This window comes from Anopheles funestus, chromosome 3RL (assembly GCF_943734845.2).
Source record: "Anopheles funestus chromosome 3RL, idAnoFuneDA-416_04, whole genome shotgun sequence".
NCBI lineage: Eukaryota > Metazoa > Arthropoda > Insecta > Diptera > Culicidae > Anopheles > Anopheles funestus.
The window spans coordinates 29,973,247-29,992,500 of NC_064599.1; the positions used below are offsets into that span (position 1 = coordinate 29,973,247).

Sequence of the window (19,254 nt, forward strand, 5' to 3'; positions counted from 1 at the left end):
AATGAATGCCTCCCGAACGATGATGTGCATCACGCGTACCATCAAATGAGCAGGGCCGTACCGTTCAGGTCCGGTGCAACCCTTGTGCGGCGTTTTCTTTGGGATGGTAGGAAATGAAATTTACAGTAGATTGAACAAAAAGAAATTTTCGTTTCTATTGTGAATATATTTAATACTTTGTTTCGAGTTACTGGATTATTATCAGCAGCATTAACTGGTCACTAATTGGATGATTTATTCCGATCTTCAAATTTAATATTGTATAACATCAAATTTAGCAATTAATTTTACATACTCTAAATAATTCAAAACATTTTAAAAACTACTTTAAAAACCTGCATCAACTATCTTCACCGATTGAGATGTCATCGGAGGTCTTTAAGCGTTGATTTGAAGCTCCGATCCGAAGATCCTCCCAATTGGCGGTGTGTGACAGACGCTGCAAACCATCGACACTGCACCTGTTCGTTGCTCAGAATATTTCCATACTGTGCGCGTGTTTGTGCCGGGTCCCACCGATCGGTACCGACCGGGGCGTCCCCATGTCTGTGTCAGTGTAGTGGTACCGGCCGACGGCGGTTTTTTTTTCACGTTCGCGCCGGAGCAGTTCGGTCCCGGTGGCCCGGCACCCGAACCAGTTCGGAATTTATAAAAGGACTCGCCCGGCGGCGATCCATTGCCGATTGTCTCGACCTTTCGAAACAGGTCAGTCGTCTAGCAGGAGCAGCAGTGGTGTATTTTGTCCGTCCCAAGTTTTTCCCGCTCACGCATCAAGCCGTTTACGTCGCAAGGTGGTTCCTGTTGGTTTTTTTTTCGTTGTTTGTTTGGTGCATTTTGGAAATGGTGGCAGTTTTTTTTGACAGTTTTTTGTCTTAAATGTTTAAAAAAAGAAATACCCCCTAAAATGGTCCTAAAATGTGATCCACTGGTGTAGATGTGGTGCCGATTCCGTAGCAAATTGGGCGGAGTTTTATGTTTTGGAAAAGTGCGAAAGTGCCAGTTGTGATTAATCCGCGCATCGTGTGAGACACTTGTGACATTTCGTTTACCTGATACCAGCATTGTACGAAACCCGGAAGGACACAACCGTGCGTGAAAAGTGCACCAACAAAACAAAAACTCGAAAAAGGATTAAATAACTCAACGAAAAAAAAACGAAAACCCACCCAAATCTAAAGCTGCAAAAGATCACCGAAAAAAAGGGATAAATCGTTAAATCATCAACCACAAAAAAAGCATCTGCAAACGACTGTTGCAGAGAACCATAAACCCTCAAAAGAAAAGTAAAAAAAAAACTAGAACCTTGCGTTGTTTTCGTTTAAAGATATTCATTCCAAGGAAAAGAAACTGAAAAAGGCTCATGGCGTATGGCGGCATGGCAAACAAAATGGACAAGCCGCAGTCAAGCAGCAGTGACACCGTACGACACGACCTCCGGCTCGCTATGAGTGATGATATTTTTAAAGTTATTTGCTTTGATGAGCAAAATAGATAGTGAACAGGTGCTTTCTGTATATTCCCTGTGAACAGGAGCAGAAGCTGGGCGTGATCTTCAAAAAAAAAAACAAAAACGCATTGCCCTGTCGTTTGGCGTACCGGCCACGGACGGTGTGCGTGACAGCAGGGCCCTGGTGAAAAGGTTTCAAAAATTCGCTTAACATCAGCCACCTCCCATTAGCAGGCGGCGTGTTTGTGTCCTGGGTCGTGGTTCGCAGCGGAATGTTATGCAATAGGATCTTTGCATGAGATCGCAAGATGATGAATATGCGCATAAGTACCCTTCCTCCCTCCAAAACTACATCATATCAGGCAGATGAGGCTTTACATTATTTGATCTTTCACTTGTTAAAAACAAATGAATTTATAAAGAGAAAAATTTATTAAAAAGCAGAACCAGCTAAACACCTTGAGTTTTACCCATAAAAAGCTTCCTCCTCTTTCCTCGTGGCGCGATATGGGTGGGGAGGGGCGAGGGGAAGAGTGTTGGAATATTTGTGCGACCTCCTGTTACTATTTTTAGCCGACCAGGTCCTTTTGTCAACGCTGGGCTAACGACAACCCCCCCAAAATACGAAAACCGACGATCCTCCCGATCGGCTTCACAACGATCGTCCTCGTTGCGTTTGACCACGCTCTCAAACACCTAGCTGGCCCTAACCTCTGGGCGCCCGGGGTGTCATTAATATATATTTATCTGTATGTATGTGTGTGTGTACGACTGTACAGGGAAATGGCTATTTTTAGTTCATTTATTCACACCGCAATTTATTGCGCAACAGAGCGGGATTTTTCTTCCCCTCGCGTGTCTGTCTACGACGACTTTGTGTGTGTGTGTGTATGTGGGGTTGTGGAAATATTTGTTTGTTTCATGATGAAAAATTATTTTTCATTTACTGTTTTAATGTGTCCATTACGATTTGGTAACAATTTTCTGTTTCTCTCAGTGGGATTTTTTTTTTTTGCTTTATTCTTACTTGACAACATTTTCCCTACACTCTCCATCCTGTTACAGATGTGTGTGTGTGTAAATATGGTGTGCCGAAACTTTTTCACTTGAGTGCACTTGACAAGTGTTGATCGGTATCCTCCATTCTTCTGCCACTTATCCACCCGATTTTGGCATGTGTCGTGGTTTCTATTTCCCCCTTTTTTTCTTCCACCATTCTTACCACCCTCTTTGCGCCCCTAATGGTGTGGCGTAAACACACACATACACAGGGCAGTATGGATCAGTACCTCAACAAGATTCCAACTCAGGCTTAGATCAAATATTGGCTGACATTAGCCAAAAAAAACCCGAAACCAGTGAAGCGCTCGTTTTGCCAAGAAAGTACATCATGAAACGCAACTAACTACAAGAAAAAAGCTACACTAACACGATACAGCCGGAAAAAGGGGGAGGTTTAGAGGGGTAAAAAACGGATGAAAACCCGTACCCGGTAGGCGCACGGTTTAAAGAAGGTGCTGCGGATGAGGGAACGTTTCTATTTCGGTACTGATTGATGAAACGTAAATTCCTGCCATCTTTTTTTTTGGCAAAAGAGGGATAACGTAACGGTAACAGTTTCGGGATTCGGTTCACCTGTTGTTATGCCTAACTACACAGACACACAGAGAGAGACAGAGTGAGAGAGAGAGAAAGACGCGGGCGCCTTGAGTGCATCCATCATGGAGTTTGTTAGCACTTTTCGCGCTTAAATAGACATCCACCAATGATGTCAGCCCAGGAGAAGTACATTTTTACAGTACATAGGTTTTTTTTCTTCTCTTGCAAAACCGTGGAAACCGATAGGAAACAATTTTGATGTTATTGATTATCAAAAAAATATTTACATTAATAATATGGCCATTGGGAAGGAACCATTTCACAGCTGCAATCTGTTTGTTTTATCAATATCAGCGTACTAACTTCACCTTTTAACAACAAAACATAAGAAATTCGCACGCTTTCCTGGTCTACCCTGATCGTCCAGTTCCTTTGGGAGCTCTTCTTTTTTTCTAACGGGAAAATTTATGTAGTTCCAGTACTCGCCCAACACCCGGTGTGGAAAGCATAAACAAATATCTTCCATAACAGTGACCGGAGGCAAATATCGGATTATTATTATATTACCGTTTCGTACAACGGACCGGTAGTACGCGGGAAACGGACGTTGAAAGGTGATCCACTGCTGTTGTGTATGGATTATACACAACAACAGTTGTTTGTTTTGCTTCGAACAATGCACCAAAAATGGACCGGATTATGTTACATGTATAATGTAGTTCGATTACTCATAATTCCCTGGAAGGAAGCACATTTGATTGAACACAATTTTGTTGTACTAAAACTGCTAAGGTTTTTAGTACACGTGTCCTTAGTACAAGGAAAACAAATCCCGCCATTTCATTGGCCTTCAATAATATGAAAACAATATTCGCAAAGACTTCCTAGTGCTTCCACACAAACGCTGTGTGGAACAGTTTTTCACCGAGCCAGACCATCATCAGTTCACGCGCCGAGTTCAAGTACACGATCGTATATTTATTTATTTATTTTCAACATCAAAACTACATCCCACACGAGGTTTTTTTGGGGGCAGGAAAATCTACCTACAGCTAAAAGAGGGGCGTGAGGGAGGGAGGGAGGAGTTAAATCACCCCCATCCCTATAATTCCAAATGGCAATGGAAATCATTTTCTAATTGCTTCAACCTGCCTCTCGCATTTGCTCTTCCGTCGTACCGTTCCAGTCGTTCGTTGTATTTAAAACTGCCAATTTTTATGACTTTTTCCCTCCGTTACGATACCGCCCCTGTCGGGGGGAAGTTTTTTTTTATATTTTTGGTTTAGGTCGTATGTGTGTTGCCAGACGGTTTGTGAAACACTTTTTGATAGGATGTGAACACTAAGCACATTGTAAGCTGTATATTGGAGAGACGGCACACACGAAAAAACGCAAAACAATCATTTTTCCCGCTCAGTAATTCCTTCAATTTGCACTCCATTTTTATTTAAATGCATATCAACCCATTTCTGTCCATCAAAATGCATCTCTTTTTGCAAACTGCTGCCCAGCTTATGATGGCCTATTTTCCGGTTTGAAATTTTCCACCCCTCGGTTCGGTTGCCGGAATGCATCCGGAGCACACGCGTATGCGAGCGTAACGAGAGTGGGATTATTTTATTTTTAAAATAATTTATTCTGCACCTTCTAATATTAACCGGGCGACCCTGGGGATTGGGTAAAAATAATTGAACGATAGCTGTAAGGTGCATCGGGGTCTAATAGCAGGTTGATCGGAATTCACCAAACTACCAACCATGCAGCTATTACCAAGTTGCGGATGTTGCGAAATGATGATTCCGGAGCGATCAGCAGTTTTTTTTTGCCGAATTCGAATTATACTTGGTGAAAGATTTCAAGTGGTTCGCTGTACGGCGGAAAGGATGAAAGATGGAAAGTTGCTTTCACTGACTCATACTGGTTTGGATTAAATTTTTACCGATCTATCTGTCGGATCTCGGCCCAGACCACATGGCTGTGGAGTTACGCTTTCAACCAGTACCAACAGTAACTCTTGCAGTGGCCTCTTTTCCACGCTAAACAAGCGTTGACTGTAGCAAAAACTCATTTCCCCATGCGAGCGTCCATCATGTTTGGTAGACGACGGCCAAATGGAAACCGAAAGAGGGTTGCTTCTGGTGTAGTTCTTCTCGGATGACCAAAGTCCTAGGTATGGTCGAGCGTTCTAAAAGTGGTACCTCTGTTTCCCGGGGACTTGCGTTGACTTGGAAAGGCCATCTGGGGACCGCCAAACTTGTAGAGGCAGCCGGACTTTGGCAGGTGGCTTATTGCGCATGTCCGACTGAAGATCCGAGCTGGTCCCGCTTGATCATCTTGAAAGATGCATGAGAGAACTATCTCACTCTCTGTATTGTGATCGCGAATCGTACGAATTTTCCTCGCTCGTCAGAGACTGCCGGAGCAGTGGATCCGATTGTTCGTACAGGTTGGTAGAGATTTTTTTTTATCCCTTGGAAAAACTAACAACAAGTGAGGTACAGATAGAACAAAATTACTCTAAAACCCATATAGTATTAAGAGTAAGAGCAAAGGATTGTTTTTTTTTTTGCTCGTCTTGAAATACTCCACTCTCGGAGATACTTTCGGCGCCGATCGCTATATTCCAACGGGAAGAGATCTTTAGTTGTTCACGAACGTTTCACTGGTGTGCACAGTTTCGGTCACTGCGTTACTGTCCTTGCGTGTAACGTTTTGTGATCACTGTCTCTACCCGCCTGCGTGTAGAGCCCCAACGGCACCAACTGACCGCGACTAGTTGGCTGCTCAAGTGCTCCGTTACATAACGATCGCGCAGATACATTCGGTGAGTGTGTTCCGCCTGTTCTTGGTTCCATTCCATAAGGAATAATCCAACGTTTGAGGATCGTGTACCATTTACAGTGAGTTCTTTAAGACTGTTTAAGATTGTGGGGAAAAACTGTGTCTATATTAAGAAGTCTTGTTAGGATAAAATCTATCCACAATATAAGGAAACGTGTTAGAATAATGTGCTTCCGACTAGCGATCAAGCGCTAAAGCTTTTCCTTTCAAACAAACCAATGGCGCTGTGCAGTTTCTCAACATTTTAATCAACTTCGTTGAACGAAATAGTATAACGTGTGCGCAGCAATTGCGCCGTCAAAGAAGGAAAACTATCGTCTGGACGTCAACAACATCGTCGACTAGCGAAAGCAATTCAAGAAAAACCTCAGCATCCGAGGGCATTGCTGTTGATCTCCCACGTGAAAACCCACCCAATGATCAAAGGCGATCAAACGGATTCGGTCAATGGCAGTTTCACTTTTGTGTGTTGTTTCTTTTTTTTTATATAAACTGATTTGGCGTGTCAGACAGTAAAGTCCCAAAAATAGCTTCAGCCCTTTGAACGGCAGCTGTATCTTTATCGGTGAGCTAAATTAGTGCATTTCGTGTACGGACGGCCATCCGCATGGGGAGGTGCAATTTGTAGAGCAATGTTAAGCTGTTCTAAATTGCTAGCCCTCATTTGCCGGCCATTTGCGCGCTAAAGGGAAACCCCCATTAGCAGCAGCATATATCAATTAGCGCGAGGAAATGCTACCTTGGGCCGCATTTTCATTCAGTGAGGCACTATCTGGTAGAATTCGTAGTATATATTGGTATCGTACAATTGAATGTTGAAAGCTAAAAGGATATCAGTTCATTTTTTAACGATACTCAAATATTTTACCCGGTATAAGAGAATTGCACTACCAAGAAGAGATCAAGAGATTGTGAGATACATAATACTCGATTTAGCTTATTCCTCCACGAAAATAGAACAAACTCATCATAATTTATAAAGGAAACCATTGTAACTAAACTGATTAAAACAATTAACACGCGAATGAAAGCAAACGAACGAAAATGCTGTCAGTTGAGATTCAAAATCATGCGAAACCAACTGACAGCTCTTCATTTCCATATTCGCTCGAACGCTGCTTGGGGAACGGCCATGTGGAAATGTTTATAACCTCCCGCTAGAGTACTTTAAATTTTTTAGAAGATTTTAGTTTTTTCTAGCTAGAAACTTTTAATTTTTACAATTTTGCTTATTAGTCATGCTGTAAATCTGTTTGCAAGAATTTTACTTCCTATTGTGGCATTTTTCAAACCGTTACACAATTGCAACTTTCCATGCAAATGTCACCGACGCGTGTCCGCATGCACGCCCAGTGTGCAACATTTGGCAGCTGGTGGGATTGAAAAAAAGTAATCAAAGATCCGGTCGCATAGAAAAAAAAGGTTAATTTGTCGTTTATTTCCTTGCAAAGCGAACGGGTTTACGCCGTCCGTCCTTTGTGCTTGCAATTGTTTCTCGTGTTGCGCGCGGAGTGCAGTTGTTTGTTTCGTTGCAGTTTCCGTGCGCTTCTCCTCGCCTGAGCGGGGGTGCGATAGCAAAAAAATCCTGGTTAGTAATAGTGGCAAAAGTGGCTGTTATCTTTTTTTTTAAGTCCGCGGGATTAGTTGGCGTTTTTACTCGCTCCTTTCGCATGCCCTGTCTGAGGTTTTCTTGCAACTGCACGATGTACGGAATTTCCACGTAAAACACCCAGCTGGTGCGAGGCTTTTTATTTTTAATGCGATTGTAATTTCCATTCGCTCCTGCAAACAAGAGCAAAATCATGCGTTTTCAGTTACTGGCGTGCATGAATGTGTGTGTGTTTGTGTGTCCGTTGTAAAGAGTGAAATAAAGAGCGGGGAAGTGTGTGATGTGGAGCGGATTGCTGTAAGGACGTTTTCGCTGATAGTAAAAGCCCATACACGGTAAACATAGCTGCACGAGCTTAGCTGGAACTGGATCCGTGTGAAATTGTGTACATTATCGTGCAGAATCATGCTGTACGGAAAACTACAACTCTTGAAGCAGACATCGCGGTTTTGGCCAGCTCATGCCTACCGTTTCAAAAACCTTTGCACGAGAGAGCCGCGCGTGTGTGTGCGATCGCACCGCGCGCGCTTGGGTGTGTGAGTGTGCGTGCGATTTTTTTTTCTTCTGCTTTCACGGTTGGGTTGCGAATGCGTGTTTCCTTTTTTTTTCTTCTCTTCTACCCGTTCCCTCTCTTTGCCCTGTAACCGTGGCGCAATACACAAATCACCACGTAAGTGTTTATCGAAAAGAGCGAACGAGGTCTTACCGTCTCCGCTAAAGGAAGGAATGTTTCGGTGAGATAGTTTTTCCTTCGTATATCAGTGTTTTAGATAATCTCGTCTTTCGATCACAGTAGACGTCGTCGGTCAGTTAATAGTGTGCTAAAGTTTCCAAATGCAAGCATCTTGTGTTGCTTGAAGAAAAGTGTAATCTGTAACACCTTTTGCCTCCGAAGCAAGTATTGTCAACCGTTTGCCCATTTAGAAGGTGGTCTGCCCCCCCCCCCCCCGGGGAGTTGGCAGGTTTTTAAGGTTATGAAAGAAAACGGAAGCAAGCGGTGTGTGTCGTGCGGTTTTTTTTAGGTTGGAAATAGGTATTGTGCCTGTAAAGTAGCAACGTGCTTTTGGAAGCAAACGATTACTTGGACCCACCAGGTGAAGACAAATCATTTCGTTACACCGGTACGAAAGTGCCACAACCGGAACGTTCAAACGTCAACAGTGCCACATAGTGCGGAAAAAAGGGGGGTAATGAACTTCAAAAATGGTGCCCCCTTTGGAGGGAGGGTTTTCGCGTACGTGTACCAGTGTGCATTACACGGCATTTCACCATCGGTCAAGTTTCTTAGTCAACAGCGCGTGCATGTGTCACAATCGGGTCAAGCGATCTGTTCCTTGCCTTACGGCCGTCACTATCAGCTGTGTGACCGTTGCGATTGAAATTGTGCGGAACAACTGCCACCAAATACCCACCACCACCACCACCACCAACAACGTCGAACCATCATGATGCGTCGGGAAAAACAAAAAACGGATGGAATTCCATCGCTTAAAGAATCATCTAGCACAGAACAAATATATATATATTTATGTTTTCCCTTTGTTTTATCTCGTTTTTCGATTAACACAGAACTGCCGGTAACACAAAATAATCACCCACCATGGAGGACGGCCATAGCAAGACCGTCGATGAAGTCCTAGGTTTCTTCCGCGTCGACCAGGAGAAGGGTCTCACCCCTGACCAGGTGAAGGAATACCAGAAGAAGTATGGACCCAATGGTAAGTGTCACGCACCGTTGGTGTTACCGTTTTTTTTTCTTTTGTAGATCATCTATCTTTTCGTTTACCGAAGCCCTCATTTAAAAGTTACCTTCAAAAGAAGAAGCTTCTTTCATTTTCGAAGCAAGCGACCGAGAGAAAATTTCATACTGTCTGGTTGCGAACAAAAATGGAAGCAAAAGCGGAAGCAAAAGAGGAATTTCGGAAAAAAGAACACCCAAGAAGACAAACGGGTGCAATACTTTTAAGGCACGAGTGTACCAAGTGGCCGGATCTGGGCGAGACATCACGAAAAATGTCGATTTGCTAGCGTTGGCCAATAGACTCCAGCGTGGCCACTCGTTACAACATTCAAGTTGTTTGGTAAAAATCGAACATGTGGCTTTGCTCTCGTCCCCCTCCCTCAAAAGCTCACGTGCACTACCATTTTTCGTAAAGTAAAAGAGAAGATAACTATCCGGTATCTCGCTGTGGAAGTGCTTGTTACTTTCCGGAGATAAAGGTGTAGCGAAGGAGAAGGTCATTAAGGCGGATGCTATTAGCCTTCGGGAGGTGTTTTACTTTTTCTTTGCTTTGTTTTGCTTGTGAATGCAAATGAGTGAGCTCGGTTTTCGATAAGTAACAGGCACGACTGTGAAATTCTAGCGCGCTACAACCCTCGCACACCTGTGCCACGAATAATAACCGTGCATGCTACGGAACGATTTCGTATGCTAAAGGGTCAGATAATTTATGTTAACCCAGCTTTATAGCTTCACGATTGGTGTGTGACACCCGTCTGGAGTAGTTAAATTGTTCATAATTAAACATTGAATAATTTGTAGTCGTTACGTTTGTTTGCATCTCAAAAAAAAAAAAAGGAAACAGACCTTGAACTGCCGCCATCCTTGAACAAATGTGGCAGAAAGGTGGGTTTATGGTGAAAATTTCCCCATCTTAATCACGCGTTTGAAAACCTTGGGAGAAATTTTTAATTTATAGCTAAACCTTTACCACCTCCCACCGGTGAAATTCGGTAAACATCAACACGATCAAATGATTCAAAATTTCGTACCGAATCAAGATGCTGCGATTTGTTTTGGTTCGGTTAGTTGTTTTTCTGCTGGCCCCTATCATCCCTTGTTGTCCTTGCCTGCGCGCTGACCTTCTAAAACAAAAAAAGGAAGGAAGGCTCGTAAGGGCCCATTTATTACAATACATCACGAAAAATCAATTAAAACCGGCACGATTTAAGACCGGTGGAAGTGCGCTAAATATAGCAATTTGTGTGGTGTTCACCAACGGTTTTCACGAGAGCACCACTCACTGGAACTAAGAAGAATGGTGCTATTTTCCATCGCTGGAAGAAATCTGTTTCGGCTCGGCAGCCGGATCGGGAAGAAAACTGAATCGGATTCCAAATAACAGTGGCTCCAAATTTTTACGATCAATGTAATTGAGTTATTCGAACTGCGGATGATAGAGGGTTTTTTTTGTGAGTGAGTTAAACAATTTATTAATGCCGATAGCAACCTTATACTCGGCACCCCCGGGATCCGATAGCACAATGTAAGATTAGGTTATCAGTAGGCGACCGTTCGTCCGAACCACCTGTTTGCCCAAGTGCGAAACAAACCGACCGTGTGTGCTGCCTATTCGTTCCATTTGCTTTCGGTAGCGCATGGCTTTAACTTACAAACATTTCCTTTTTCTTTCACACGATTCGTACGAGTTGGTGATAATCCAATTAGGGATGGTGCCATTTAGAGGGTGGTTGGCTCGTTCGTCTTTAGTACTGCCGCTTTTCATCATTAATCAATCGTCGGTAATTAGCCAAATGGATGTAGAAAAGTGCCCGGTTACTCATCTTGCCGAAGTAGATGGGGTGTAAAAGTGTCTTGGAAAGAAAATTGTACAACTGGTTCATTTTGAAAAAAAAAAAACAATTGCAAATGTTTGCCGTGGGTCAATAGTGCCATCGTGTACGATGGCAAACATCCCGTTTTGCCAAGTCGGTCGGTAGTTCGGCTCTGGCAGAAGAGAGTTTAACAAAAGCCTCGCACACACAGACACCGCTCGGTAGCATAATGTAGTGAAATAGTGTAATAAACTGGGTAATCTTATTACTCCAAAATGCATCCCAAACACCCTTTTTGTGCTGTTGAACAGGATTCTTGTCGATGTGTAATATAAATTGTGGGCTAAATTGCATTTGGAAGAAAATTAAATTCCACATTTTGTGCCAGGGGTCAAAGCCACGGTGCCACACTCTCTCTTGCCCGGTACGTGTCAGAAGCGCATAAGGGTTCTTCCACAAAAAAGGGTCTCCTTGAGTTATCGTAGTCCAAACTGGCTCCGGCGTTGACGCGTACCGGGAACGATAGACGACGAAGGAAAAGTGTCTTGAAGGGTTGGGAAATCATAACCACTTGAAAGTTTTCACCCTTTCATCGATGGGGTGGAAGGACAATGTCAAGCGAAATTGCACTCGCGTTCGATGACAGTCAACGGTGGGCAAAGGCTGCGTCGTAGCTTAAGCCCTTTAACCGGGTCACAGCACGTTTTCCATACGAGTTGGGCCTGTGATTGATAGTAGCATACATGCAAACGCAAACACTTTTGTACGCGGAAGCTTTTGTGTCTGGTCATTGTGTTTTGCGAAGAGTGCGAAGGAAGAAGGTGTGCGTTTACTTGTAACACGTGTCCTAAACTTGTCCCGAACAATCGATTCGATGCTTTATTTGAGTGATGACTACTAAAGAGGTTCTGTGGGTGTAACCGAAACAGAGGAATGGAAGAATAATGAAAGATTCCACCACTAACTTTTAGCAAGTTCTCTTTTTGTCGTGTCCGCGGGTTCAGTCGATTTGACATCTATTTTTCATTTCCGAATCTGGAGAAAGACTATAACATCAAAGAAGCCTTGTTCTGGTCACTCAGCAGCAGCCAGACATCACCGAAAAGTGAAGCAGAACCTCAAGATGAAGGTCGAAAATTAAGTGATCCCGTTGTTCCTCCCTGCAGGTTGAAGCAATCAGCCAAACAGTGTAGAATTACAGGGACAATATGGGACTTTGTTATGCGGAAGTGTCAGTCGAAGTTGTTGAGAAGCAGACAATCTTCCATAAGGTGTAACTGAGAGTTCTAGTGCGAAGTTTCGTGTCGACTTCTGAAGAATAATTTTTTACCAAAGATGGCATGAGGGCAAACCTGAAACGCAGGATATCCAATAATTCAATAATTTCGAGGATCAAACTGGAATAAATTAGGTCTCCAAGGTCACGCAAAAGCTCAAGCAAATGGCAAACATTTTTGTTTTGGGTTGCTCTTTCTCTCTTCTAAGGTTCTTGCCAACCGCATCATCAGACATGAAGATTTAATGTTTCTTTCACATATCTCGATTGTCTGGTATGATGAAAATTTCACAACAAGCTGAACCAAACAGGTGGACGACGTAACTTGGGTTCCAAAATGTAGTACCTCACACACAAATCGCCGAGGTTAAATCGTGAACAAAAGAAGTGGAGCGTGGTCGTCTTCTTTCAAGCGGGGAGCAATATTTGGTGTGATCTATTTTCGAGATCTTCCGTTGCCTTGACGGTTATGCACGCCTAGTGTTGCGTCGTAGCCATCCAGCATCAGTGGGGCGTAGAACGAAAGGTGCTAATCGATCGTGTATATCCACACCTTTTGCTGTTTTGCGTTGGTCAAGGTGATTCGCGTTCAATATCACGAGATTTGCTGGAAGAAGCTTTACTCCCTGCTCATGTAAACAACGATCCTGGAGAAGGGTGTAGCTGTTTTTTTTTGCGAAATGCGTGGTATCGTGGACCGATTCGCTGATACTAGCTTCTAACGTCTTCAGCTTCAATGTGCAATTTCACAACATTCTTACGGAGAAATGGATTTTGTACAGATGGGCCACGAGGGATGAGAGATTACTCTCCCGGTGTGCTCTACAGTTGGGAGAGCGCACCGCGTGTGTGTGTGTGCGAAGATGTGGCCACGTGCGTAAGCATTGCTCCAACCCCAGACGGGCGGCATATACTCACGATCGCCGCTGGTTTTGACGTCTTGAATCGATGGTAGGGGTACGACGCCTTCATGGGAAGGCGCCTTGTTGGAGTAAACCACGATCGTGGAGAATCGCTTTGACGTCAAAGAACGTTACTGCACATCCCACCCCTTATAAGCCGGGGATGATCGTGTGCGGTTTACACTAACACATACACACACACTCTAGCGCACGAATCGCCACCACTGTTGGAGGATCGATTGCGGTAGCAACCGACCATGTCGTCTTCCTTCGCTTGCGATAATTTTCGCTCAGGCGACAAACCACGACGACGATGATGACGCTAAATGACAAGGTGTACCAGTACGTACGAGGCGGGGTTTGCTTGGGGGTGAAAGAAACAAAAAAAACGATGTATCGGTCGGACGGGGAGAGTAACAAACGTGTACGCTTACAGCTGTTTCGACCCTTAAAAAGCTCATTTGCTCGTCGGGGGTGGTATGAACCATGATCGGCCCCTATCGCGCGGGCCGCACAAGCAAAAGCAGCTAATGCACCGACAGTGGATAGTTTTTGTCATCTCAATCATTTTATGGCAATCATCATGTCCACGCCGGAACCCAGCTCGGGTTCGATTAAACTCGGGAGTCTCTCGCTCGATGGTTCGATCGATGGATGAGAAGGTTTCCTTCGCTACTCTAGCTTGTTTCATCCATTTGCTAATCGCGTGAAATATATACTGCATCGTCGGCATTGCCCTCGGCGCAACAACCTCGAACGGTGCAAGTGTGTACACATTCGAAATGAGGTCGTCTGTACGCGTGCGGCGGTACCTCACCAACCCCGGGTGTTATTGGGTACTGCCGGTTGGTTCCGAAGTTTTGTTTATGAATAATTTGCACCGTCACACTCCAAACCCGACATTTTGTTAACGAGAGTGCTGGTGCCGTGCTGTTACGCACCGGTTTTTTTGTTGTTGTTGTTTAGTTTGCAAAAGTACAACCGGACAGGTTTTTTTCTCCTTTCGGTCAAGGATCGTTTAAAATGAAATAAATCATGAGAAAAGAGAGACACCGCATCTAACATTGATTGTAGAACTGTTACCAGTCTACCATATGGTTATACGTTTCGATTAGAACCACGGGTTTGTGCAATACTCAACCAACATCTCACTTAATGTTTTCCTGTAGGTGTCTGGTATTTCTGGCATCTAAAACCTTCATCCTAGTGCAGTCGAACAAAAAAAAGCATTCGCGCTGGAGATATAAAGTGAAGATCGATAATAAAAATCCAACTTCAAACGATCTCTGGTCGTCTGCTGTTGTTTTAGTACGACCGCTTTTGAGACCAGAATAGCAGATCCGAGCATGGATTCGTTTCGGGGATGAATGTTGGTTGGTGCTCCGTGATTTCGTGGAATGAACTCGCATCCGCATCCGTTGATCGACTTACGAAATTAAAAGTTAAAATCTTTCTAACGCGTTTGAGCGATATTTATAAAATCACTCTCTTCCCGGAAAAATCCATGAGAAAGCCACACATACGGGGTGCGTAAATTGATTACTTTTCAGAGGGTTTTGTTTTCATTTATGCTCTGAATAAGTGTGGAACGAAATACAAACCGTGAAAGGTTTATTTGGTGAGTAATGTCAGGTTGACTGGATTACATTGAACGAATAATATTTATTAAATATTTGTTACACGAACCAATATCCGCAACCACCTGCCATTTGTGGAAATTCATCGCATGGGTTTCACATTCCAGAAGTCGTTTGTAACGGAAAGGCAAACATAAAATATCTAACGTGATGAAAGGTTTATGACGTCATTAACTAAAATCTCATTCTAAAACCGTTCAAGTTTTGTGTGGCACAGGGCACAGGGAAAGGCAAGGGCAAGGGCAACATGATCACCGCGAAAAGAAAGTGTTAAAATGTGGAAAATTAATATTCCGTTCACTGTGCGTGCCCTTGAACACAACCGATGGGTATCGATCGGACCATGGTTTCAGGGCACACAGGGCCTGGTGAAGAGATCGCGTCATGAAGATGCGGATCAACGATTTTATTAGATCAGATTGCTTTGTAAACGATAGGAGGCATCCAAGCCACTGTCTGCGATGTATGATTTATAACTTTTTTTAATACCTTACTTTGAACAAATGAGAATGATTCATCGAAGAGTAACTGCTAGTGCAAATAGGAAAATCCCTTCAATTCTCACCGGAGATCAGATAGAGGGGTTTTTCTTGTTGATTCTCGTTTGTGTACACCTATAATAGTATGTTGAAAACAGTACGAATTCCACCAATCTTCAACAGTCATAGTTCTATGAAGAGAAGGAGAAGAATGAGAGAATCTTGTTTAACTGATCAGAGTAAAGCGAAGAATATGGTAAGCAAAACACCCTCATACACAAACTGAACAGCTAAACAGAAGTGTATTAACAGATGTTCAATGTTTTTAAAACAAAATCACTTGACACGCGTTTTTTTCTTTACTTCGATATTATGATAGAAAAAACGTGGCTTAATGTGTTGCGTAGACATTTGTTGATGTTTAGCCGAGGGATGCGTTAACGTATTCGTTCGGGGTCGCCGGTGGTTTGAAGGACTTATTCACTAAATAATCTCTCTGTCAATCGCAAGGACAGTTTGGCTGTTGCGGGGGTCATGGATTGAATTGGACGGTTGCAGTGAAGAATATTAAATGATTGGCATTTGGAAGTGTGTTTGAGGTCATCGATGGGTAATATTCTCCTCACGGATAGCAAGTGTCTGCTGTTCTAGTAGTAAGCTTACCTATTTTATTCACATACATATCTGTTTTACGAAAGCATTGAACTACATGTCCAGAGGGGTAATTCAAGAATCAATTCCGAACATATCTTAATGACAATAAGTGCAAGTGTTATAGATATTCTGGAAAATTAAATGTTGGAGCACAAAAATCCGCCTTTTTGAGGACTTTTCGTTGAAGAATTTCCAAAAAACCTTGAAGACAGTTTTTCACCCTCGCATCAACTCATGCTTCCGGGAATCGTTACCACACTCGCTCAGTCCTGTTTCCGGGCCGTGGTGCGGCACGATCATAAAGAAACAATAATTTAATATCATATCATCGGGAGAGATTGTAGTAATGCGTGCTTATTTATAAATATACAACTTACCGGTCGTCCGTCGACGGTCTTGCGGGTGTGTCTGTAACTCGGTAGTGCTCTTTTACCGGCATTCTCTTCAGTCTGCATTTTTCACACTCTGGTTTCCATCCCCGGACGATAGAGGCTGGATTCTTGGACAGTGCGTAGAAAATTGAACACACACACGACCACGCTACAAAAAAAAAAAAAACAAACATTACTCGCTTGCAGCGAGCAAGAGCTACAGCTGTAGGAAATGTTGTCCCTTTCTACCGGTAATTCGGGCAACGAAGTTGTGGAGGAAGTTTGTTTGCCGTTGGTGCTATTGTTGGTGGTACTGTGTCCGAGAGTTGTGTATTAGAAGCGCGGGCGCCCACCTGACTCTGCGTACTGTCCTGTCCTTCCCCTGCCTGTCTCTAGCGTAGCCTGCCGTAGGTTGTTGGTCCCTCAAGTGGAGAAGCATCTATTTTTGGGGCGAACTGTGGACGGTTGGTCCCGCGCGCACATTCTTACCAGAGTTGTTGCCATCGTTGGGATCTCATCGTCAGCTGCAGTAGCAGAAGCGAAGAATGGTTGTTGCCTTTTTGCGTGAGGTTGATTATTTTTCCTTCTCTCCTTCGCTGTTACTGTTGCCGTGTCTAGAACAGACAGTTGTTCATGCGTGATAGCAAGAGAAAGCCACAATACCGGCTCCTATGTGTCAGAAGACCCAGTCTTCTGGGGTGCGTAACGCACCGGCGAATGTATGAAAAACGTTTCAATCATTTTTTAGATTTTCGTGCTTGCTTTCGTTATTGTTCTGGTGTTAATATTCAAATAAATGTTGACGTCAAACTGCAACGTGGTTTTGGTTGGTGGATCTACTGGATTGCCTCAAGTGGGATCGATGGGCAAATCTTAACGTGCGTTGCTCCAATTAGCACGTGAACGATCGATTGATCTTTTAAAAACAGGCTACACCGTACCAGAGGCAGAACTGCGTAGAGCAGTGATCTGGGGTATATTGAATTAATTCCTCAAACAGTTAAGATAATTAGCGATTTAATCCACTCACCTTTGCTAATCTTCGGATAACTAACTCATTCGCTTCGAGTCAATTCTTTTTAGCGCATTATCTTAGTACATTCTGCGTCTATCTTCCAATTAGCATCTCTTGTACTAATGAAATTTTGTTCTCTCTTTTTTTCTTTTTTCTCCCACAGAACTACCCGCTGAAGAAGGTACGTATCCATCCATCACCTGTGTGAGTCGAAGGTCGATGCATCGTTCGCGTTACGATAGTTGCGGTCGGTTTTCATCAGCTGTGTACATCGCATGACGCGGGGAATCGCGCGATAGGGTTTTTGCTCCGGTCCCGTAAAGGAGAAGCGTTTCTAGAACTGGATTGTTTGTGCAAGTGACTGGCGTATGCTTGTGGTTTCCAAGCTACAAAGAATAGTTGCAAAGTATGGTGAAACAAAACGCCAACGTCCGTAAATGTCGATGGATGAGGTGAAGTCGATGGATGGCGGATCCAGCTGGAAGAATAAATAAAATCGGTACCCTTTTCTGGGTCTGACGACGTCGTCAGCTTGACGTTTTGTGGAAACTGGTTCTAGACGTCCAGTGTATATTATGCGCGCGTCAGAACCGCTGGTAGAAACGTTAACCTGATAAATGAAACCACCGGGAGGCACCGAAGCGAACATTCATCAAACAAAGGCATCCCGTTGTCGTCGGTCCAGCAGCACCTTCGCGGTTAACCTAGCAGACATTCGGGGAGCGCAGGCTGGCGTTCCAAACGAGATGAAACGGTTTTCATAAATCTGGCAATTTGTACGTGAAAGTCACACGAACTTCACATACCACACAGATATTACTGTCTTCGTTCGGCTGACGTGGAGCAATTTCAATGGAAGTGTATGGAAAACCCGTACGCCCGTTCTTTGTTCTGCCTGTTTGCTGTGCAACGGGATGCCCGCACCAAACAGCGAGCTGGACCCGAATGGTCTAATGGCGCCATAAGATAAGAAACAGATGAAGCTACCAATCTGTTCGTTCGCAGGTAGTATAACACGGTGGGTTGCACGATGTATGGAACGATTCACCAGGCGCGCGAGTTTGAACCACAGACCAATTCATGGCTGTGTGTAAATGTTTGTGCCTGGTCGTAGTGCCCGGCAAATGATTCCATCATATCAGCCCGACCGGCGCATGCACGATGAAATGAGACAAAAAATAGGGCATGTAAATATGGATGGATGTGGTTGCATCGAGATGATGGCCCCCAATAACGCTGCATCTTCATCATGGAGCAACGGGTGATGTGGAAGCCCAAGGTGATGTGTGCATTTTGAAGGATGAAAATATTTACTCGACCTACGGACAGGATCATCCCCCCAAAAACGATGACCTCTGTTCTTGCCCCCCAGTGCATCATCAAACCAGAAAACCAGTCATACCAACGATATTAATGGGAAGAGCGATCGTCGTGTTCATGTGTATTTCCTTCATTTTCGATTGAAGAGCGGAAGTAAAATTAAGAATTGAAAAAAAGATTGTGTCGTGAAATAGATAGGCTCAGGACATGATATGATGAAAGAAGCATATGCTAGCAGGGAAAATGGATCATTATACCACGTGGTAAATGAACATTTTTCACTCGTGATGTTTCTATTTATACACTTCGGTTGTTTAATCCAGTGGTTCCAACGAATACGTGAATTGGAATGAGCATGTTCAGCAATCCCTTTGTTGTGATAGGCACTGTATAGCAGTGTATCAGGTGACAAATAGTATGAAATCCTGGTGATATGAATTGCCGGGAAAGCCGGCGTTTGTTGATAATGCCGAACGCTTTTGTGCTGTAATGCCTCGTAAAACAACACAGATTAATTGAAACCAAATGTTTGCCTGACTGGGGGTAATC

The 19,254-nt window shown here is 43.7% G+C and overlaps 1 protein-coding gene across 6 annotated transcripts in view; it reads left to right on the forward strand.

The window, feature by feature from the left end:
* Positions 1-572: 572 nt before the first annotated feature.
* The window catches only part of LOC125767871 (calcium-transporting ATPase sarcoplasmic/endoplasmic reticulum type), a 32,454-nt gene continuing 13,772 nt past the window's right edge, over positions 573-19,254 (forward strand). For 4 of the 6 annotated variants that reach the window (XM_049434823.1, XM_049434825.1, XM_049434822.1 and 1 more), the window contains exons 1-3: positions 573-705; positions 9,066-9,214; positions 17,549-17,566. In XM_049434823.1, coding sequence (XP_049290780.1) covers positions 9,097-9,214; positions 17,549-17,566 — 136 coding nt within the window. In that variant the 5' untranslated portion in view covers positions 573-705; positions 9,066-9,096. Of the gene's footprint in view, positions 706-5,691; positions 5,871-7,319; positions 7,476-9,065; positions 9,215-17,548; positions 17,567-19,254 lie in introns of those variants that run through there. The other 2 variants (XM_049434820.1, XM_049434821.1) reach the window with 2 other exon arrangements.